The sequence below is a fragment of the Macaca fascicularis genome, chromosome 7, assembly GCF_037993035.2.
Source record: "Macaca fascicularis isolate 582-1 chromosome 7, T2T-MFA8v1.1".
NCBI lineage: Eukaryota > Metazoa > Chordata > Mammalia > Primates > Cercopithecidae > Macaca > Macaca fascicularis.
Window position 1 is genome coordinate 145,517,662 of NC_088381.1, and position 24,224 is coordinate 145,541,885.

The following is a 24,224-nucleotide window of genomic DNA, read 5'->3' on the forward strand; positions in this document are numbered from 1 at the left end:
TCCCAGCACTTTGGGAGGCCGAGACGGGCAGATCACAAGGTCAGGAGATCGAGACCATCCTGGCTAACATGGTGAAACCCCGTCTCTACTAAAAATACAAAAAATTAGCCGGGCGAGGTGGCGGGCGCCTGTAGTCCCAGCTACTCGGGAGGCTGAGGCAGGAGAATGGCGTAAACCCGGGAGGCGGAGCTTGCAGTGAGCTGAGATCCGGCCACTGCACTCCAGCCTGGGCGACAGAGCGAGACTCCGTCTCAAAAAAAAAAAAAAAAAAAAAAAAAAAAAAAAGAATGAGGTAGAGTCACATGTAATGACAAACAACAATCACAGTGTATTGTAAAAAGGGGCCAGCCGTGATGGCTCACACTTGTAGTCCCAGCACTTTCGGAGGCCAAGGCGGGAGGATCAACTGAAGTCAGTTCAAGACCAGTCTGGCCAACACAGTGAAACTCCGTCGCTACTAAAAATACTAAAAATTAGCCAGGTGTGGTGGCGTGCCCCTGTAATCCAGCTACTCAGGAGGTGGAGGCAGGAGAATCGCTTGAACTCGGGAGGCGGAGGTTGCAGTGAGCCAAGGCTGAGCCACTGCCCTCCAGCCTCGGTGACAGAGCGAGACTCTTGTCACAAAAGAAAAAGAAAGAAAGAAAATAACAGGTTACATAGGGATATTTAATAAGATCTCATTTCTCACTGTAAAACATTTTAGACAAGATAAAAACAAAAACAAAAGCAAAAATGATGTTATCATCTATGATCCTTCCATCCAGGGGTACACACCTAACATTTTGGTATACATTCTTCCAAACCTGTCTGTGCCTGCACACCATTCTGGGAAAAGATTATATTAAACATACAGTTGGGTTATCTTTTCTGCCTTTGTGTGTGTTTTAACTATGAAAGTTATACATTTTTATTCTAAATAATCATTTTGATAACACGCAAAGATATTTCCACTTAGGGAGGAAAGGTCTGGCTCAGGGGCACCCTCCTCCGTGCTCCCACAGCATCTATTCATGGCTGTACTTCAGCACCTGTCTGCTGTACTGTAAACACTGGCTTATCTATTAAGTCTCTTCATTAACCAGTCAGAGACCTTGATTTATTCATCTAAACACCGCTAGTCTTATGGCAAGATACACTATAGACATCGAGTAAATGTATTTGAGTAAGGGATTTGTAAACAACGAAATGGGATGGAAAACTTAATGGTCAAATAAAAGAATGGTATTATATTTGTACAAGAGGCTTCCTTCAACCTCTAATTTTAAAAGACTGGACCAGAAGAACATTTTAAAAGTTGCTACTTTGGCTTCATTTATATTTTCAACTGCTAATATAACTCATGTTAATTCCCACCATGGATCCAAAGAATAATAAACACCAAGGCCAGCAGTGAATTCCGCAGCAAACTCACTGTTGTGTTTGAAGATTCGAATGGTTGCTCCTGACAGTCTGGCTCCTAGAACCAGTGATGCATGGTTCAGCTCATCACTCAGAATCAGGCAACCCTGCAATATCACAGGAACAGAAAGGTAAGAAGCTAGGAGGGAAAGGGTTAGTTACACAAATCACAAAATGCCACACGCACTAATAGCTGTATCTTATTAAGGAAATCGTGCACAACAGCACAGTGATCAATTTTAAGAAGAGGAAAAAAGTATACATGATCATTTGCTTTTTGTAAAGACACCTTAAAAGTAGATGCAAAATTCTAGCCTTTTAATTTAATATCTTCAGTCCCATGACTGAGGTAAATAGTCAGATATACGGCAACAGGTCTTTATTCATATTTAAAACATGACACATCAGTCTCTAAAATGTTTTGGTTTCTTTACGTGAGAGAATTCCATGTAGTTTTAGTATGATGTTCTGTTCATCTGTGGGAAATGGCAGCTGATGGGGTCATGTCTGTGGAAATGGTGCATTCTCTCACTACTACTCATATCCAGAGTCCAGGGAAGAACCTACTTGGAAGATCCTACTTATTAACCTTTTCCCCACATAACACGGACTGTAGGCTTCAGTTTTATCTTAAAAATCTCCAAACAAGCTTTGCTTTAACACACAAACATCAGTTTCTGCTAAGGCAACAAGGCTGAAGGTCTCAGCTTTTTTTTTTTCACTGCAGTTCTTACTCTTCCATCTCTCAGGGGGCGCTTCAACCTGTCAGATCGGAACCCAGAAACAGGTTTTTCTCTGTCAAAAATGGCCTCAAAATGTCCAATTAGATGAAAAAGGTGCAGAAAGTATCTAGCATGCTCCCATGAGAATAAAAAGAAGAGAGAAGATACACAGACACACAGTCATCCCTCAGTCTACAGGAGGACTCGGTTCCAGAACTGCCTCACCCCCACACTTATCCAAATCCATACATGCTCATGTCCTGCAGTTAGCCCCGTGGGACCTGCTTATAGGAAAAGTAGGCCCTCCATATATTTGGAGTTTGTGTTCCATAAATACTATGTTTTGTGTGTGTGTGTGTGAGACGGAGTCTCACTCTTGTTGCTGGAGTGTAGTGGGTGCAATCTTGGCTCACTGCAACCTCTGCCTCCCAGGTTCAAGCAATTCTCCTGCCTCAGCCTCCCAAGTAGCTGGGATTACAGGTGCCTGACACCACGCCTGGCTAAGTTTTGTATTTTCAGTACAGATGGGGTTTCACCATGTTGGCCAGGCTGGTCTTGAACTCCTGACCTCAGGTAATCCACCCGCCTCGGCCTCCCAAAGTGCCAAGATTACAGGCGTGAGTCACTGTGCCTGGCTGAATACTGTATTTCTGATCCATATTCGGTTGAAAAAAATCCATGTATAAGTGGACCTGCATAGTTCAAACCACGTTGTTCAAGGGTCAACTATATATATATATATATATATGCTTATTTATTACAGAATATTCTTAAAGGAATACTTAAGAAACTTGTAACAGTAGTTGTGTTTGAAATTTTTATTAAGCACATAGTATTTATTAAGATAAAAAAGCTACCCTGGTTAAAAATATACAGATTAAAAATGAAGTTGCCAGGCATGGTGGCTCATGCCTGTAATCCTGGCAATTTGGGAGGCCAAGGTGGGTGGATCACTTGAGGTCAGGAGTTTGAGACCAGACTGGCCAACACGGCAAAACCCCATCTCTACTAAAAAAAAAAAAACAAAAAAAACAACAAAAAGAAAACCCCCCAAAAATTAGCTGGGCTTGGTGACGGGCACCTGTAATCTCAACTACTCAAAAGGCTGAGGCACGATAATCGTTTGAACCCAGGAGGCGGAGGTTTCAGTGAGCCAAAACTGTACTGCTGGACTCCAACCTGGGTTACAGAGGGAGACTCTGTCTGAAAAAAAAAAAAAAGAGGAGGAGGAGCAGGAGGAGCAGGAGGAGCAGGAGGAGAAGACAGAAGATGGGAGGAGAAGAAGGAAGAGGAGGAGAAGGAGGAGAAGAAAAGCAGAGTTGGCAGTATCAATACAGACTCCTGGCTTTCAAATCTTTATGCATGCACACACACACACACACACACGCACACGTGTATGCATGAGTTAGCATACATACATACATACATTTTCTAGCTGTAGTCACTGAGAGGTGAGAAGCAGTGACACTCCTGCAGCAATACACACACCTAGTTCCCAGACCTTGGTTTCTAAATACCATTCTCCAATAAAAAGAATCAGGGCTTCTTGGAGAACTGGTTAATTCCAAAACTGGGATAGGGAAAACATAAGATGATCCTGGAGCATTTTATTATGTCAGAAAGTATGAGAATGCTTAAAAAAAAAAAAAAGTTATTATATAGTCCAAGGACACAGGTACCCACCTGAAGGAGCTCCCAATGGCCAAAACTAAAAGTCCAGCAACAAAAAAGAAGCAATTGTGTTGAATTATAAGCCAAATAATAAAAATATTCACAAACCCATAATTACACAAATAAATAACGGAGAAGCAAGAACTCTTCCTTACACGAAAATTCTAATTAGTAAGTATAGAAGGAATGAGAAAAATAGAAAAACCACCATTAGAACACCAAGGTAATAACTGCCACAGGCAAGATCAGAGACGCCTACTAAAGTTAGTGGGTGAAAGTTTAATCCAAAATGCTATATACAGTCCCAAAGTATCTCTGCCACAATATATGGTGATTACAAAGGGAAACACAGTACGTTGGTAGCAGAAAATCCCTGCTGACACCTGAGCCAAGTGATTAAGATTTACATCATCAGTAATACATATTGAAACCACAGTCTCTCGCATGATTCACTGAGAAGGGTACCACCTCTGTGGTAGCTTTCTCAATAATGCATGGGCTCAATCAAACCATAACAACACAGCAGACAGACCCAAATTGGAGACATTCTGCAAAATAAGGGACCAGTACCCTTCAGAAGTATCAAGGTCATGAAAGACAAAGAAAGACAGGAACTATTCCAGATTGGAGGAGACCAAGGAGCTACAATAGCTAAAGGCAATGTGGATCCTCACCTGGATCCTGAAGCGGAAAAAGGACATCAGTGAAAAACCAGTGAAAACCAAATACGTCCTGTACTTTAGTTATAGTATTGTATCACAGTTAATTTCTAAGCTGTAAGAAATGGTTCCACTGTTATTCAAGATGTTAACATAAAGGGAAGCTGAATGAATGGTATACAGGAACTCTCTGTACTCTTTTGTAACTCTTTTTGTAAGTCTAAATTTAAGTTTCAAAAAACGTGTTAAAATTGAAAAAGTGAAACTGCGGGAGGAAATAAGGAGAGGTCAGATTTCTCTTCAGCAAGTCTTCAAATTCTTTACTTACCACTCTTGGCAATCAACTCTATCTGAAAAGGTATCCTCCCTTCCCTTCCCCTCCACACAAAATTTTATTTTCTCCTCTTTCCAGCTAAATATTTTTCTGGCAAACCTGCAAAAGCATTATGTTCTTTTCTTCTGGCAAAAAGGAACTCTTTTTAGACAGTCTCTTTTAGACAGCCTTATTCACCATTTCAATGTATCAATCTGTCTTTTTCCTTTAGAACTTATTCTGAAAAGCTTTATTAAATATTTGGTTCAAAAATAAAATAGATATTCACACTAGTAGTTAACATCTAAGTGCTTAAATGTTTCAGGTATGATGTTAAAAGATTTAAAAGCATTATTACTTGTAATCCTCACAACAACTCTATGTAATAGACCCTATTATCACTCCCACTTCACATATGAGGAAACTCTTGTTCAGGAGTTTAAAATCTTGCTCTAGGTCACAAGCACGGTAACAAAATAATAATACTTATATTATTATTATTATTATTATTATTATTTTGAGATGGAGTCTTGGTCTGCCACCCAGGCTGGAGTGCAGTGGTGCGATCTCTGCTCACCGCAAGCTCCACCTCCCGGGTTCACACCATTCTCCTGCCTCAGTCTCCTGAGCAGCTGGGACTACAGGCGCCTGCCACCACGCCCAGCTAATTTTTTGTATTTCCAGTAGAGATGGGGTTTCACCATGTTAGCCAGGATGATCTTGATCTCTTGACCTCGTGATCCGCCCGCCTCGGCCTCCCAAAGTGAGCCACTGTGCCCGGCCACAAAATAATTATTAAATAAGACAAGTGTCTGCCTCCAGAACTTATGCTTTTAATCAATATACTGCCCCATCCTGCCATTAAACTGAGCAATTAACCACCTCACATGGAAATTCAGTATCAGATTCAAAGGATCATTTAAACTGGATAAGTTACTGTCTTTAACAGATTAAATGATATTTAATAATATTTCAACTATAGTCTGATTTGGAATATAAATCTTTATGGTTGTATCTTTCAGGTCTGTGTAGAAAACATCTAATTATAGATAATCCTTTGTTAGAGTTTGTAGGCATACAGAGAGAAGAGCAAGATGAGATCTTCTAATCCTCTAGTGTTAAAAATTCTAACAAAAAAGAATCTCAGGTTTGTACTTCAAAATGCAGGACAGCAACGTATTATAATGTGAAGTCACGGAGCCATACATTTATGTCTTACAAGGAATTTTGTGTATTTTATCTAAGTTGTTGAATTTATTGGCATGAAGTTGTTCTTAATATTCCCTTATTATCCTTTAATGTCCATAGGACGTGTAGTGATGTCCCCCTCTCTCATTCCTGTTGCTGGTAATATGAATCTTCTCTCTTCTTATCCTGACCATTCTGGATAGAGATTTATCAACTGTATTCATTTTCTCAAAGAATTAACTTTGGTTTCACTAATTTCCCTATTACCTATTTTCTAATTCACTGGATTTTACATTTATCTTCATTATATTCTTCTTTCTGCTTAGTTTGGGTTCAATTTGTTCTTCTTTTCCTAATTTTTTAAGCTACAAGCTTTACTTTTTTCTAATACAGGTTGAATATCCCTTATTCAAAATGCTTGGGATCAGATGTGTTTCAGTTCAGATTTTTGTGGATTTTGGATTATTTGCATTATATTTACTGCTTTAGCACCCCTAAGCATTTTCTTTGAGCTGTCATGATGACACTCAAAATATTTATGAGTTTGAAACATTTTAGATTTCAGATTTTGGGATTAGGGATGCTCAACCTGTATAAACATTTAATGCTATACATTTCCATCTGAGCACTGCTTTAGCTTCATCCAACAAATTGTAATAGGTTACATTTCCATTTAGTTCAAAATATTTTTATTCTCCCTTGTTTCTTCTTCTCTGGCCCATGGGTTATTTACAAGTATGTTGTTTAATTTTCAAATATTCAAAGATTTTCCAGGTATCTTTGCGTTATTAATTTCTCATTTAAATTCCACTGTGATCACAGAACATACTTTGAATAATTTTAATACTTTAAAATTTACTAAAACTGGCTTAATGGCCTAGAATATGGTCTTTGGTAGTAAATGTTTTGCTGTTGTTGAGTGAAGTGTTTCAAGACTCTCAACTAGGTCAACTGGTTGACAGTGTTTTCCAAATGTTCTATATCATTACTGATTTTCTGTTTCATTCCTCTGTCAATTAAGAGAGAGGGGTTAGGGCCGGGCGCAGTGGCTCACACCTGTAATCCCAGCACTTTGGGAGGCCGACGTGGGCAGATCATGAGGTCAGGAGATTGAGACCATCCTGGCTAACACGGTGAAACCCCGTCTCTACTAAAAATACAAAAAATTAGCCAGCCATGCTGTATATTTTACTATCCTTTTCCTTTTAACCTGTGTCTTCATATTTAACATAAGTTGCTATTTTATATTAGGAAACCTACTTAATTTTATCTGACAATCTTTGTCCATTCTCCCTGGAATGTAGAAACCATTTATATTTAATGTTTATCAATACAGATGGGTTTAAATCTCCTATCTTGCTGTTTGTTTTCTATTTGTCCCACCTGTACTTTACAGACCCATACATTGCATAACTAAAAAGGACTTTAGAGTTAATCTAGCTCAACCACCTCATTTTACAAAAGAAATGTGGAGGATCAGAAAGATTATGTGACATGCTCACAGTCACACAGCTAAGAGTGACCATATAAACAACCAAGAAACAAAAACTCAATTCTCCTGCTCGAGTTAATCCACCGTATTTTCAATATACCATTCCTAGATGTCATGTTAAACATGAAAATAAATAACCTCAAAGGGCCTTTCAGGATGAGAGCACCAATCTGCTGAGACATAATTTACATTTACATACAGATTGTGCCCTCTCACACACGCTACCCACTTGGGGATATATATATAAAATATGTATATGTAATACGTATATCATATATAATATGTATATCACATATATGTATATTACATATATCATATATAATATGTATATTATACGTATATATAATATGTATATTATATGTATATATAAATATATAAACACAGGCTGGTCTCAAACTCCTGACCTCAGTTGATCCGCCCACCTCGGCTTCCCAAAGCACTGGGATGACAGGTGTGAGCCACCGCGCCCAGCCACAAATTGTTTTTCATTTAAAAAATAAAATAGGCCGGGCGCGGTGGCTCAAGCCTGTAATCCCAGCACTTTGGGAGGCCGAGACAGGTGGATCACGAGGTCAGGAGATCGAGACCATCCTGGTGAACACAGTGAAACCCCGTCTCTACTAAAACTACAAAAAACTAGCCGGGCGAGGTGGCGGGCGCCTGTAGTCCCAGCTACTCGGGAGGCTGAGGCAGGAGAATGGCGTGAACCCGGGAGGCGGAGCTTGCAGTGAGCTGAGATCAGGCCACTGCACTCCAGCCTGGGCGACAGAGCGAGACTCCGTCTCAAAAAAAAAAAAAAAAAAAAAAAAAAAAAAATAAAATAGAGATGAGGCCTCACTATGTTGCCCAGGCTTGCCAACGTGGTGAAACGTCGCCTCTGCTAAAAATACAAAAAATTAGCCAGGCGTGGTGGCACACACCTGTAGTCCCAGCTACTTGGGAGGCTGAGGCAGGAGAATCGCTTGAACCTGAGAGACTGAGGTTGCAGTGAGCTGAGATGGCACCACTGCACTCCAGCCTGGGCAAAAAAACAAGACTCTATCTCAAAAAAAAAAAAAAAGAAAAAAAGAAAAAAAACAATTTGTGGTAGAGATATCTTTGGCTCAACTATGTTTAGTCTAAAGTTTACAACAGCTTTTAGCTCACTCTGAATGCTTTTCAAAACAAAAGAAGATATACATGAGTGAGTTTTCATAAATCACAGAGTTCTTACTTTGCCAACAAGAGCAGGAATGTTCATTGAATTCGTTGCAAATCCCATGCCATACGCCATAGCAGCTTCTACTCCTAAGAACCTTGCTACAAGCTCCTCTAATTCTTCATGCTTGTCCAGGTTTCCTGTGTGAAGAAGTTAAGAAAGTCAGTATCACAAAATCCTGAATTTAAGAATTACTCATCACTTTATTGAAAGAAATCATAGTGTATGTGTTGTGTCCTTTTCAGACTAAGATCTATGAAGGAGTCAATATTATGAAGAGTAATATTCTTCAAAATATTGTGAAGAGTAATATGCGCTCATAAAGAACACAATAGTTGAATAAAATCTGATTCAGCACCTGCAGTGGAATTTCCCCAAAGGGGGTTGCCAATAATTTCTCCCATTCCTGTTTGTGCATACTAGTTCCAGGTTTAGGCCTCAGGAGGCCTAGCAAAATCTGCTTTTATACTTTTGAAGTCAGCTGCTACATAAAACAATCTAACTGGCCTGTTGCAAAAACAGAACATGGGCGGGGGGTGGGAACTGGAGGATAAGAGACTATGGAAGGAGGAGAGAAAGACGTAAGGAGAGGGGGAGACAGACAGAGAAAGAGAAACAGAGATGCCCAGCCAGCCTTTAGCCCCTCCTGCCACCCAGCTGAGGTGTCAAACATGTGAGTTAAGACATCTGGGATCCTCTGTACACAGTCATAACTGCCTACCCAATACCACATGGAGCTAAGATAACATTAAGCCCTCCCTAAATTGCAGAATCATGAGCAAATAAATCTGCTGCTGTTTTAAACTACTAAGTTTTGAGATGGCTTTTATACAGCAAGAGATAGGTAAAAACGTTTCTTCCCGGCAGGGTGCAGTGGCTCACGCCTGCAATTCCAGCACTTTGGGATGTCGAGGAGGGCAGACTGCCTAAGGTCAGGAGTTCAAGACCAGCCTGGTCAACATGGCGAAACCTTGTCTCTACTCAAAATACAAAAATTAGCTGGGCGTGGTGCTGGTGCCTGTAATCCCAGCTACTCGGGGGCTGAGGCAGGAGCATCACTTGAACCTGGGAGGCAGAGGCTGCAGTGAGCTGACATTGTGCCACTGCACTCCAGCCTAGGCAAAAGAGAGAGACTCTGACTCAAAAAAAAAAAAAAAAAAAAAAAGTTTCTTCCCTCACTGTGAACTGACTGGTAAATTTGTACTGCAATTTTATATTGGTACTCAAATCTTTAAGGACTAAATGATATTACAGAGAGAAAAGATGCTGGGAAAGAAGACTGCTAAACTTGGATGCTATGTGCCCTTACGGCTTGCTTAATCAAAGCCCTTAGGAAGTCTCTGGGCTAAATACTTCTAAATAGCAGTAATAATTTGCCCTATCTACCTAATGACATTGTTGTGAGGATCAAAAGAGATAATATGTTTGAGCTTTTTTTTTTTTTTTTTGAGACAGAGTCTCACTCTGTTGCCCAGGCTGGAGTGCAGTGGCGCAATCTCAGCTCACTGCAACCTCTGCCTCCTGGGTTCAAGCGATTCTCCTGCCTCAGCCTCCCAAGTAGCTGGGATTACAGGTGCACGCCACCATGCCCGGCTATTTTGTATTTTTAGTAGAGACAGGGTTTCACCATGTTGGCCAGGCTGGTCTCGAACTCCTGACCTCAAGAGATCTACCCACCTCGGCCTCCCAAAGTGTTGGGATTACAGGCGTGAGCCACTGCACCCAGCCGAGTACTTTATAAAATATAAAATGCCATAAAGGTATAAGGTATCCTTACTATATGTCATCACTGCACAATGCTCCTTTAACCACAGGATTAGATCAAAAGGCTTGTCATTTCTGGAGTGCCAGTTAGAAACTCTGTTTTAAAGATGGGGGAAATAAAAATGTTCTACTCCCATCTTCCTCTTGAAAATCATCACAAAACAGCTGGATAACCAAGAAATAAAAGCAAAAAGCTCAATTTTTTATTAATTAGTAGACATCTATAATTCTGAACACAATTAATGAAAATGGAAAATATATAGAAGGATAGTGTTATGGGTTCAATTGTGTCCCACCAGAAAGATATTTTGAAGTCCTCATTCCCAGAAGAATGTGACCTTCTTTGGAAACTGGGACATTCCAGCAGTAATCAAATTAAAATGAGGCCATTAGGGGGATGCTAATGTCTTTATAGAAAGGGGAAATTTGGACACAGAGATAGACATGCACAGAAGGAACACAGAAGACGACAATGCTGCTTTTTTGTTTTTTTTTCTTGAGACAGTCTCACTCTGTTGCTCAGGTGGAGTGCAGTGGTGTGATCTCGGCTCATTGCAACCTCTGCCTCACAAGTTCAAGTGATTCTCGTGCCTCAGCCTCCCAAGTAGCTGGAATTACAGGCGTGCACCTTCCATCATGCCCGGCTAATGTTTGTATTTTTAGTAAAGACAGGGTTTCACCACGTTGGCTAGGCTGGTCTTGAACTCCTGACCTCAAGTGATCCGCCCGCCTCGGCCTCCCAAAGTGCCGGGATGACAGGCATGAGCCACTGTGCCCAACCAGAAGACGACAATGTTTGACACACAGGAAGACAGCCATATGGTGGGGTGATGCACTATAAGCCAGGGAACGTCATCGATTGCTGGCAACACCAGAAGCTAGGAAGGATTCTCCAGAGTGTCAGAGAGCATGGCCCTACTGACACCTAGACCCCAAACCTATAACCCACAGAATTATGAGACAAGACTTTTTTTTGTTTTACGTCACTCTGTTTCTGATATTTTGTTACAGCAGCCACAGGAAACTAATACAACTGGAAAATGACAGAGTTAGAAGAAGGTCATATCTATGCCCTTATAGAGTGGAATTCTTTGAAAACCAAGTAAATTCACTGTATGGAACCCTAGAGAAGTTTAAAAACTGGAGGGAACAGGCAGCAAAGTAAGCAAGGGTTAAAGTTGGGCTACATACAAGATGACTGGAAGACGATACAAAAATGAGCAGGAACCCTCACGCATTGATGGAGAGATTGTAAAACACTGTAGTCTCTTTGGAAAACAGTTTAGCAATTCCTCAAAAGGTCAAACACAGAGTTACCATACGACCTAGCAATTCCGCTAGTAAGTATAAACCCAAGAGAAACAAAAATACATCATACAAAAACTTGTACACCCACGTTCACAGCAGCAATGTTGACAATAGCCAAAAAGCAGAAACAACTCAAATGACCATCAAGTGATAAGTGGATAAACAAGATGTGGCACCCTCACACAAAGGATTATTATTCAGTCATAGAAAAGAATGGAGTGCTGTTAGATGCTACAACATGGATGAATTTGAAAATACTGTGCTAGTGAAGGAAGCCAGACAGAAAAGACCAAATGTTATAGAATTCCTTTTATATTTAATGTCCAAAATAGGCAAATCTACATAGACAAAAAGTAGACTACTGGTTGCCAAGGACTTGTAGGGGGAAGGGAAACAGTATCCAATGAATGCTACTGAGTATAGGGTTTCTTTTAGGACGAATGAAAATATTTAAAATTAGATGGTGGGGCCAGGCATGGTGACTCACACTTATAATCCCAGTGCTTTGGAAGGCTGAGTTAGGAGAATCACCTGAGGCCAGGATTTCAAGAATACCCTGGGGAACACAGCCTCTTGAAAGAGATCCCCAGCTCTACAAAAATTACATTTAAAAAATCAGCTGGGCACGGTGGCGTGCACCTATAGTCCTAACTACTTAGGAGGCTGAGGTGGGAGGATGGCTGGAGTACAGAAGTTTGAGGCTGAAGTGAGCTATGATTGCACCACTGCACTCCAGCCTGGGCAACAGAGACCCTGCATCTATCTATCTATAAATCCATGTATCCATCTATCTAAATAAATAGATATAAAAATCTGCACAATTTTATTTTTCCTTTTTCCTTTCTTCATTCTGTTTTAAATTTCCTGAGTTGACAGAGTTGCCATGGAAGATTAAATAAGGATGCAAATTCTTTGTTACTCTTCCCATTCGGAGTTGGAGGAGGGCAATCCCCACAACCCTTGAATCTGGGCTGACCTTAGTGACACTTTGACCAACAGGAAGAGGCATAAGCGATATTCTGGACCTGTACAGCTAGTGCCTAAAAAGCCTTCCAGCTTTCAACTAGGTCTCCTTGTTTTTGTTGTTTTGACACAATGTCTCACTCTGTCACAGGCTAGGGTGCAGTGGCACGATCACAGCTCACTGCAGCCTCAAACTCCTTGGCTCAAGGGATGCTCCAGCCTCAGCCTCCTGAGTGGCTAGGATCACAGGCGTGGGCCACTATGTTCAGCTACTTTATCTTTATTTTTTGTAAAGACCAGGTCTCACTATGTTGCTGAGACTGGTCTCAGACTCCTGGCCCCAGCTGATCTTCCTATCTTGGCCTCACAAAGTGCTGGGATTATAGGCATGAGCCTCCGTGCCTGGCCTCAGTCAGGTATCTTTGCATGCTTGCTCTAGAGGGCTGCTGCCACGCATGATGAACAACTCTCCAAGACCACCATGGTATGAAGAAGCCCAAGTAAGAAACATGGAGAGGCCACACAGAGCTCCAGCCACCCCAGCCTAGGTGAAACAAGTGAATGAAGAAGGCTTCATATGTCTCCAGCCATACAGCCACCACTGAGTGAACCGTGAGAGGAACCTTGGGTAAGAACCACCCAACTATGCTTGCCAATCCCTAGAACCCTGAGAAATAACTAACAATGAACTGTCCTTTTAATCTACTGTGCTTAGGGATATTCACAGTAATAGGCATTTGGAAAGTTTTTGTAACTTCTAGGGTTATCAGTTCTCTGAAACAAATTAGAAAAATCTGAAATCTTCCTCTGAAGTAAAATAAATTGAATCTCTTTATATAAAGCTATTACTCTATATTTTATAAATTTAAAACAATAATAAAAAGAGTTTATATTTATTGTCTACTATGTTCCAAGTGCTCTACATGGATTAGCTTACGTAAGTCTTAAAAGAGCTCTATCAGGCAGCAATTATTATTAGCCCCAATTTACCAGTATGAAAGCAGATTAACTCTCATATGCCCAACATCCTAATAAGTGGCACTCAACCACTAACATTTGCATAAGCCAATGAAATCAACATCAAAGTTATAAATGAAACAAACAGTGGCAGGACTTTTCGAGGGACAATCTATATGTATAACACATTGGGAAAGATAAACACATCTCAAAATGTGTTGAAAGCATTAAAATCATCCATCACACTTCAGAAAAACAAAGCATTCTTCACCTTATCTAAATGACATGACAAAGTGTGGATACTTAATACTTTAGGTCAATATCACTATTATTTGTCCCTGACTAAAACAAGGTCAAAAACAGCAGCTGGCCAAATATAGCTTTCACTTACCAATTTCCTGCCGAGTACTGCACACTCCAACTCCATATTCCTCTAGGATTTTGGCGGCTGCTTCTTGACATGATCCAGTATTCCGTGCAAATCCAAGATAGTTATAGGAACCCATGTTTATAACACCTTTTATTATATTCCCTGTATACCTGTGTATCAACAGCATAAAACAATGAAACTCATGAGCAAAAAAGTACTTAAATGTAATAGCAAATCCACTGGTAACACAAAAGGAAGCAGAGAGAACAAAGTCTATATAAAAAAATCTCAAACACACTACCAATTATGGAAATGGAAGTTAAAATAACCAATTTTCATTTATTAATAGTGATAAAGATTTTAATACTAATGATATCCAGTGTTGGCCAGGACAGTCACTTATCTTACAGGACACTGTACATAAGAATATCAGGTTTTCTCTTGTTCATTCTTTGGAGGGCAGTCTGGCAGTACTTATCCATTAAAAGATATACATACTCTGGCTCAGTGACTCCCGTACATGATCATATATACACATGAGGATCCTTTGAGAGTCACTGCACAATTTGCCACATCTGTTCCCCAGGTACAGGGACCAGTGACATTTCATACAATGGAAGCTGAGGCAGCCTGGGCCCCTAAGGACTAAATGGTTCAGGGGCCCCACCGATCTAGGATGAACATGAAGTATGGACAAGGATAAACTGTCACTGTTTTAATTCCCTGAGATTCTGAGATTATTAATACAGCCCAACCTGTCGCACCATGGCACATCTATACTGTAAAATACGATGTAGTCATTACAAATAGTAAACGTGCTGTGAATATACACATGAGAAGGGGTGTCACCAATATGTGACCAAGCTAAGAAGGCAAGGTGTAGGCCGGGCACGGTGGCTCACGCCTGTAATCCCAGCACTTTGGGAAGCCAACGCGGGCGGATCATGCGGTCAGGAGATTGAGACCATCCTGGCTAACATGGGGAAACCCTGTCTCTACTAAAAAAACACAAAAAATTAGCTGGGCGTGGTGATGGGCGCCTGTAGTCCCAGCTAGTCGGGAGGCTGAGGCAGGAGAATGGCATGAACCCAGGAGGCAGAGCTTGCAGTGAGCTGAGATGGCGCCACTGCACTCTAGCCTGGGCGACAGAGCGAGACTCTGTCTCAAAAAAAAAAAAAAAAAAAAAGAAGGCAAGCTGTAAAATAAATTTTTGTTTTTTGACATAGAGTGTCACTCTATCCCCACAGAAAAGATCTTGAAAAACAATACAAAAAACAATACAAAATAAAGTGATAACAACAGTCACCTCTGGGGAGTGAAGGAGGATCTGCAAGGGGGTGGACGTGCAGAGGAAATGGGGTTAGCTGTCATGGGAACTAACACTTTATCTGTATTATTTATCTTTTTTTTATAATGGCAATTCAATCATGTAATACTTGTGCAATCTAAACAATACAATGTTAAGGCCAGACACACTGCCTCACACCTGTAATCCCAGCACTTTGGGAGGCCAAGGTGGACAGATCACTTGAGGCCAGGAGTTCGAGACCAGCCTGGCCAACATAGTGAAACCTCGTCTCTACTAAAAATACAAAAAGTAGCTGAGCGTGGTGGTGCATCTCTGTAGTCCCAGCTACTAGGGAGGCTGAGGTGGGAGAATCACTTGAACTTGGGAGGTGGAGGTTGCAGTGAGCTATCATGACACTGCACTCTGGCCTGGGCAACAAAGTGAGACTCCGACTCAAATAAATAAACAAACAAACCAATACAATGTTAAAAATACAAAAAGTTTTCCAAACCATTCAATCCATTTAAGTAAAAACACTCCACATATCATCCTTAATCATTTGAAAAATCAAAATATCCAGAAATAAATTCAGATACTTAATTCTGATAAGTGGCATAATGGAAAGGAGAGCTTTTCTTCCTTTTTTTAAAAAAAAAATAAGACCAAAAATAAAACAGACTAAGCTTTTGTACACTATTTATTATCAACAGGAGTTATTTTTAAAAATAAATAAGCCAGGAAAGGCGCGGTGGCTCACACCTGTAATCCCAGCACTTTGGGAGGCTGAGGGGAACGGATCACTTGAGGTCAGGTGTTCGAGACCAGCCTGGCCAACATAGTGAAACCCCATCTCTACTAAAAAAAATACAAAAATTAGCCAGGTGTGATGATGTGTGCCTGTAGTCCCAGCTACTTGGGAGGCTGAGGCATGAGAAATGCTTGAACCTGGGAGGCGGAGGTTGCAGTGAGATGAGATCACACCACTGCACTCCATCCAGCCTGGGCGACAGAACAAAACTCCGTCTCAAAATATACATACATACATACATACATAAATAAGCCAAATTTTGTTCTGAACTATAATCCAACACAGTATCAAATGTAATAGAAAGATGTATCTTTAAAAGCTCAACAATGAAGAATAAGGAAACCAATCGTACTGTATCCTCAGCTGCTACTCTTATTTTGAGAGAATACTCAATTCACAATAACATATTTTCTCAAATGAAGAAACCCTTTTGTAGTTGTTGTCAAGAAATAATTTCCCAACCAAGACTCACTTGAAGGACCAGTTATAATCATAAGACTGTCTCTCCATGATGTCCACCCTGGCTCCAGGCACACTACAGATTGGCCGATTCCAGTTGTCTCTTATTCTCATGTACAGGTTCCTTGTATAAAAGTTTTCAAAATCTTGATACAATGACACAAAGTCCTGCCAAGAAATGTTGACATACCATAAATTTACCTGAGTTACTTTATTAAAACTTTTTAACAGATGACATGACTTTTTCTTTATGTAAATTTATGGGGCACAAGAGCAATTTCATTATGTTCAAGATTGTGTAATGGACAAGTCAGGGCTTTTAGAGTATCAATCACTCAAATAACACACATGGTACCCATTAAGTAATTTCTCATCATCCACCCTCACTCCCTCACCCTTCTGAGTCTCCACTGTCTATCATTCCACTGAGTTACTTTAAAAACAATCTTTACAACTTCCATTTTCATACTGTAAGAGCACCTGAGAATGAGAGGCCACTTATATTTAATTAACTCCTAAATCAGGATAGGCTTGGTGGCTCACACCTGTAATCCCAGGACTTTAGAAAGCCAATGCAGGAGGATTGCTTGAGCTCTGGAGTTTGGGACAAGCCTAGGCAACATAGCAAGACCCTGTCTCAACAAAATCATTTTAAAAATTAGCCAGGTGGCCGGGTGCAGTGGCTCAAGCCTGTAATCCCAGCACTTTGGGAGGCCGAGACGGGTGGATCACGAGGTCAGGAGATCGAGACCATCCTGGCTAACCTGGTGAAACCCCGTCTCTACTAAAAAATACAAAAAAATAGCCGGGCGAGGTGGCGGGCGCCTGTAGTCCCAGCTACTCAGGAGGCTGAGGCAGGAGAATGGCATGAACCCGGGAGGCGGAGCTTGTAGTGAGCCGAGATCCGGCCACTGCACTCCAGCCTGGGCAACAGAGCAAGACTCCGTCTCAAAACAACAACAACAACAACAACAACAACAACAACAAAAAATTAGCCAGGTGCAGTGCACCTGTAGTCCCAGCTACTAGAGAGGCTGAGGCCTGAGGATCCCTTGAGCCCAGCAGGTTGGGGCTGCAGTGAGCTATGATGGCACCTCTGTACTACAGGCTGGATAACAGAGACCCCATCTCAAAACAAAAACAACAACAACAAAAACCCTGATGTATCACGAAAACATCTGGAAAGGCATCAATTCTCTGTTTACTTTAACACAACTCTTATCAGATAAAAGTCACTTAACTTTGATAGCTGACATACATTACATGGTTTCAAACAACTGACTTCATGAATGTAGAGCAAATGAATGTAAATTAACAAAGTAGTCCTCATAAAAATAAAATGTAGATGTACCATTCTGTCATTAAATGGTTTCCCTTCCTAACAATCTCAAAAAGACCACTCCTCCCTCCCCACAAGCCTCCCCCCACATTAAAAGATTAGGAGAAATGCCCTAAAAACCACTATAATTCCAATTTCAACCAAGAAAAATAATTCCCAAATTAAGATTCCATCCTTTGCATATCGTCAAGGATCAAAATGAAACAAATCCAAAGAGAAAATAATAAACAAGAAACACTATAAAATAGGATATAGGGGCCAGGTGTGGTGGCTCACGCCTGTAATCCCAGCACTTTGGGAGGCTGAGGCAGGTGGGCGGGCGGATCACCTGAAGTCTAAGGAGTTCAAGACCAGCCTGACCAACATGGCGAAACCCCATCCCCACTAAAAATACAAAAATTAGCTGGGCATGGTGGCGTGGGCCTGTAATTCCAAATACTCGGGAGGCTTGAGGCAGGAGAATCGCTTGAACCCGGGAGGCAGAAGTTGCAGTGGGCCGTGGTCACTGTACTCTAGCCTGGGCAACAGAGTGAGACTCCATCTCAAAAAAAAAAAAAAGGGTTATAGGAAGCCACCCACCTTAGGCTCTTTTCTCTTCAGAAAGAAATTTTTTTAAAAAGAAAGAAAGGAAAAAAAAGAGGCCAGGTACAATGGTTCATGCTTGTAATCCCAACACTTCGGGAAGCTAAGGTGGAAGGATCGCTTGTGGCCCGGAATCTGAAGTGACAGTGAGCTGTGACTATACCACTGCACTCCGTCTGTGCAACTGAGCGAGAGCCTGTCTCAAAAAGAAAAGAAGGCAGGACACAGTGGCTCACACCTATAATCCCAACACTTGGGAGGCTAAGGCAGGAGGATCACTTGAGTCCAAGAGTTCAAGATCAGCCTGGGCAACATAGTGGGACCCTGTCTCTACAAAAAAAATTTTAAAAAGAAAGAAAAGAAAACACATTCCCAAAATGAATTCCTATGCTCAGGAACTTAAAGGCTCTGAGAGATTAAGTTGTACTAAAATAAAACTTAAGTCTGTAAAAAATCAAGTCACAGTGGAGAAGAAATGCTATGCCTGGTGTGGTATGACCACTACTCAGAACACATGTGACCAGACCACACGAGATCTACTTAAACTCTTGAATGTAAAGGGGAAACCAAACAAGAAAACGAAACTACAGTTTTACTATATCAGCCAACTACTGAGTTTACAGCCATCAGATCTAGGCTTGGTGCCAATATAAATTAACCTGTTAACTAAATTAGTCAAAAACATTGAAAAAGCTTAAGTCTTATTCTGTAAAAGATTTTCATTGCTAAAGAAGGCTACATATAACTCTGAAATTAACCACTTTCTATGACACCAGACTCTCAAGCGCCTACTAAATGAGCCTCCCAGTAGATAAATCTTATAAATAAGGCTGAGCAAAGTCAGAAGCTACTCTAAGAATCTGCAGTACCTGATACCATCTCTCTCTCTTTTTTTTTTTTTTTTTGAGGCAGAGTTTCGCTCTTGTTGCCCAGGCTGGAGTGTAATGGTGGGATCTCGGCTCACTGCAACCTCTGCCTCCCAGATTCAAGCTATTCTCCTGCCTCAGCTTCCTGAGTAGCTGGGATTATAGGTGCCCGCCATCACGCCCAGCTAATTTTTTGTATTTTTAGTAAAGACGGGGTTTCACTATGTTGGCCAGGACACTCTCAAACTCCTGACCTCAGGCGATCTACCCACCTCAGCCTCCCAAAGTGCTGGGATTACAGATGTGAGCCACCGCACCCAGCCGCCATCTCTCTTACAACTGGTTCTAATAGTTAATTTTCCTCAGGACAGAAAATATCCATAAATAACATGTCTATCACAATTGGAAATTTTTCATTTAAATGGTATGTCTGTTTTGATAGCCTTCCAACAAGTATACTGGTTGAATTAAAATAGGAATAGAGATATCCAATTCTAATTAAAACTTTTTATTTGGCTGTTATTACCCATGCATTTATTTCCCAAAGGAAAAAAAACAAAAAGTAGTCTTCAATCCTTTTCATTCACATCAAAAAGGATAACAGTAGTAATCCTTCTAACGAAGGAAATGACAGTACTGATTATCTCATCTCTCTTTTTTTTTTTTTATTTTTATTTTTTGAGACAGAGTCGCTCTCTGTCACCCAGGCTGGAGTGCAATGGTGTGATCTCGGCTCACTGCAACCTCCGCCTCCTGGGTTCAAGTGATTCTCCTGTCTCAGCCTCCCAAGTAGCTGAGATTACAAGTGCCCACCACCACACCCGGCTAATTTTTGTATTTTTTAGTAGAGACAGGGCTTCACCATGTTGGTCAGGCTGGTCTTGAACTCCTGACCTCAAAGGATCCGCCTGCCTCAGCCTCCCAAAGTGTTGGGATTACGGGCGTGAGCCACGGCGTGTGGCTGATCTCATTTCTTTATAACCTTTCTAAACACTGCACATTAATGTTCGAAGTATTAACTCCAATATTAAGAGAAATATTTCCTTACAGACAAATTTCTATTTAGCAACAAAAGCAATATTTTTTTGTTTTTACTATACAAAACAGAAAAATCTTAGAGTCTGCTCCAAATGCCAGAGGGGTTATCAAACCCCAAGATAGAGAAAAGGCTGCAGGACCGAATGAAGTAGAGCTTCACCCCTCAGCCTTGAGCTAAACAAAGAAAACCAGAGGCACAGTTGTCTGAGGTTAGGAAGGAAGCAATGGGTTCCAATTTCCTGAACAAAGAATTGTGCCTGTCATGGTCACGCATTTCCATCTCTCCTTAACAAATGATTTAAGTCACATTAGCACAGGGTAAAGGAGGAGAAGCTGTCACAATGAGGGATGTTAGAGACCAAAAGCAGGTGGCATAGAATGGTAGGAGAGAGGGACTCATGGCCGAAGTCTCCGCTCCCCTTTACTCCTTAGCTAAGCTCCAGGGTGGTAGCTCTGATCTCAGTCCGTAGGTTCAGCAGAAAGATCTGATGGGCATGGCTGGGTGCAGCGGCTCATGCTGTAATCCCAGCACTCTGGGAGGCCAAGGCAGATGGATCGCTTGAGCCTAGGAGTTTGAGATCAGCCTGGGCAATGTAGCGAAATTCTGTCACTACAAAAAATACAAAAATTAGCCAGGTGTGGTGGCACGTGCCTGTAGGCCCAGCAACTCAGGAGGCTGAGGTGGACGGATCACTTGAGCTCAGGAGGTTGGGGTTGCAGTGAGCCAAGATCGGACCACTGCACTTTAACCTGGGTAACAGAGTGAAAAGCTGTCTCAATAATAAATAAATAAATAAATAAATAATTTTTAAAAAGATGCGAAGGGCAGCAAACCAAACTCCCCGCAGCTTAGCCATGAGAAAAAGGAGGGGAGGCGTCACTACTTGCAGTTCCAGTTCTAGGCAATGGGAGTGTATTTCCAAAAAGATCAGGTTAACTTCAAATATTCTAAGACCACAGTTAAACTGGGGGGGGGGAGGGGGCGCGCAGGTATCTTTTCATTCATTCATTCAAATATATTTTACTAAGTACTTGATACATACCGGATTGTATGCTAGACTTTCAGGATACATTAAAGAATAAGACAGTTCTCTCCGCAGAGTAATACCCCCACGATTCCAACCCTCATTCCCCCATCTCCACCACTCTTTTCCTCCTCCTCAGTTTGGTCACTGTGAAGTGACTTTAGTTAAGGCTTACTCATCATCATTGACCTAATACTCAGTCGCCGAACAAACATTTACTGAGCAGTACCTTCCAGGCACTAAACTGGGCACTGGGAATAAAAATGAGTAAGAACAACCTCTACACTCCCTAAGAACTCTTAAGTGTGGTGGAGAAACACACAAATAAATACAATATAGTAAGTACTATAAAAGGGTGTTTGTCCAGAGAAGGAGCAAATACCTAACTGATAAGGGAGTGACAACGATAAAGTCAAGTTCAAGCAGCCTTAAGGATATACTCATAAACATTCTTCCTGAAGATCCTCACAAATCCCATATCCTAGCACATGTAAGTGGAGGAAAAACAACACCTACTTACGACTAAATGCTGTATCACTGGGCTTGAAACACTCCTCACTTAAGAGCCTTCTCAACTGAAGAGAACAATTCCAACTCTTGGATTTGCTGCTTAGAGACTGATGAAGACCTCACCAAAAGTAGTCTAGGGACATCTCAATAACAAGCCAATAAATATTCTTTACTAGTTAAGCCTATTTAAGGTGAGCCTTCTAGAAAATATCCTATATTGTTTAATATAATATACATGAGTACCACCTATTCTAGTGCCTATACAGGCATTAAGAACACAGGGGGCAAAGCTGGATGCTATCACTTTCTGAAGTCCACTTTTTAACAACTGTCCCTTTGTTAAGCATCATTCTGGTCCAATACAGATAGCCAAATACGTTTACATGATAATGATAAAGATGATGAATAATCACAACAGCAGCAAGAGTGCCCATCTACTGAGTATTTATGACATAACAGGCACTTGCCAAGTGCTTTATATGCACCTATATTTATATACTTATATATGTAAGTATGTAAATATACATACTCTGCACATTCTTACGGAAGATATCATTTCTTTTTTTTTTTTTTTTTTTTTTGAGACGGAGTCTCGCTCTGCCGCCCAGGCTGGAGTGCAGTGGCCGGATCTCAGCTCACTGCAAGCTCCGCCTCCTGGGTTCACGCCATTCTCCTGCCTCAGCCTCCCGAGTAGCTGGGACTACAGGCGCCCGCCACCTCGCCCGGCTGGCTTTTTGTATTTTTTGGTAGAGACGGGGTTTCACCCTGTTAGCCAGGATGGTCTCGATCTCCTAACCTTGTGATCCGCCCGTCTCGGCCTCCCAAAGTGCTGGGATTACAGGCGTGAGCCACCGCGCCCGGCCGGAAGATATCATTTCTTACGCTTTCAGAAAGGCTAAATGGCTTTCCCACTTAGGAAAGCAGCCAGAGGTAGAGCCAGGAACTGATAATCCAGGCCTTCTAATTTTACTCTGTGCTCCTAACCCCAATGCCACACTGCCTCTCATTTGGTGATGCTACTAAATCAATCTGAAATACTTTGATAGTGTTCAAAGCACTTCAAGACCACTGTGCTATTGTCCTTCCCATTCTTTTCCTATGTTCTGCATATGACCAACACACACATTACAAACCCCCTACAAGACACATAGACACACACACACACACTTAGGAGCTGGAAAGCTAAAAACTGTATTTCCTGGACACCCTTGTGGTCGGGTTGTAGATGTGATGCAGTGTCTACCAGTGAGAAGCACACACAAGAGCTGGATGGCAGGGGCCACGCTTTGCACCAGCGTAGGAGGACAAGCCCCCGCAGACCTTGGTGCTGGATTGGCACCAGCGCGATTCTATGTGCCACTGCCTATTCACCAGCCTCTGGCAGTGCGACAGTTGTGATGCCAGCACTCAGAGTACTCACAGCAGGAGCAGTTTCCTAGTTTGGGGCAGCTGCCTAGTTAGGAGAGGGAGGCCCTAACCTCACTGCTCTTGCCCCTCCACAAAGCCATAAATGCCTAATTCCCTGTTTGCCTGAATGACCTACAGTGTTTTTGGTAACTCTACCAAAAATTTGACGATTTCAACAACACGGTCATTGTAATTATTGTTGAGAAACAGATGTTTAATAACTTATTAGCTGTATTTTACAGATTCACTGAATAAAATTTAAATTATTTGTCCAAGTCACATAACAATACAGTGACAAAGCCAAAACTGAAACTCTAGTATTATTCCAAACTAACACTATTAGTGGTAGTGCTACTACTAATTCCATTAAGAATTCTCAATGTCAGTTCTAATTTAATAACTTTTACTTATTTTAGAGTCTAGGGCACTAATCTCAACATAACAAAAGGCAAAATTTCTCTCAAACATGAGCATTTGAGGCAAACAATCACTGCTTTGATGTTAGGATAAAAAGCTTGGAAAACATGCTTAGAACTGTCTCAGCGTCTTCTCAAGGTCAGGATGATTTTAAGTTCGACCCTTGACCTATGCATCCGGTGCAGGGAAAAAAAACTGGGACAAGTAAACCAACTCTAGCAGTCTTTAAGGGACAAATTTATTTCAGCTTTACTTCTATTCAAAACTTGCTAAGTAAAGGAAAAAGTGGGAGAAAAATTAAAATCTACAAAACTATAAACCTTCACAGATTACTTTTAAATGCTATACTTGTTTTAAAGACACTAAGGCAGCTGGACATCCACTGGCCAAAAAAATGACCCGACCTAAACTTCATACCTTATACAATTAACTCAAAAGAAGCACAGACCTAAATGTAAAATATAAAACTATAAGACTCAGAA

General features: G+C 41.2%; 1 protein-coding gene across 1 annotated transcript in view; it reads right to left on the reverse strand.

Annotated features, from left to right (window-relative positions):
- SPTLC2 (serine palmitoyltransferase long chain base subunit 2) overlaps window positions 1–24,224 on the reverse strand; it is a 111,895-nt gene that overhangs the window by 57,365 nt on the left and 30,306 nt on the right. Inside the window, exons 3-6 of the mRNA XM_073997960.1 lie at window positions 16,572–16,726; window positions 14,025–14,173; window positions 8,657–8,781; window positions 1,412–1,505 (exon numbers count right to left, since the gene is read on the reverse strand). Coding sequence (XP_073854061.1) covers window positions 1,412–1,505; window positions 8,657–8,781; window positions 14,025–14,173; window positions 16,572–16,726 — 523 coding nt within the window. The remainder of the gene's footprint in view (window positions 1–1,411; window positions 1,506–8,656; window positions 8,782–14,024; window positions 14,174–16,571; window positions 16,727–24,224) is intronic.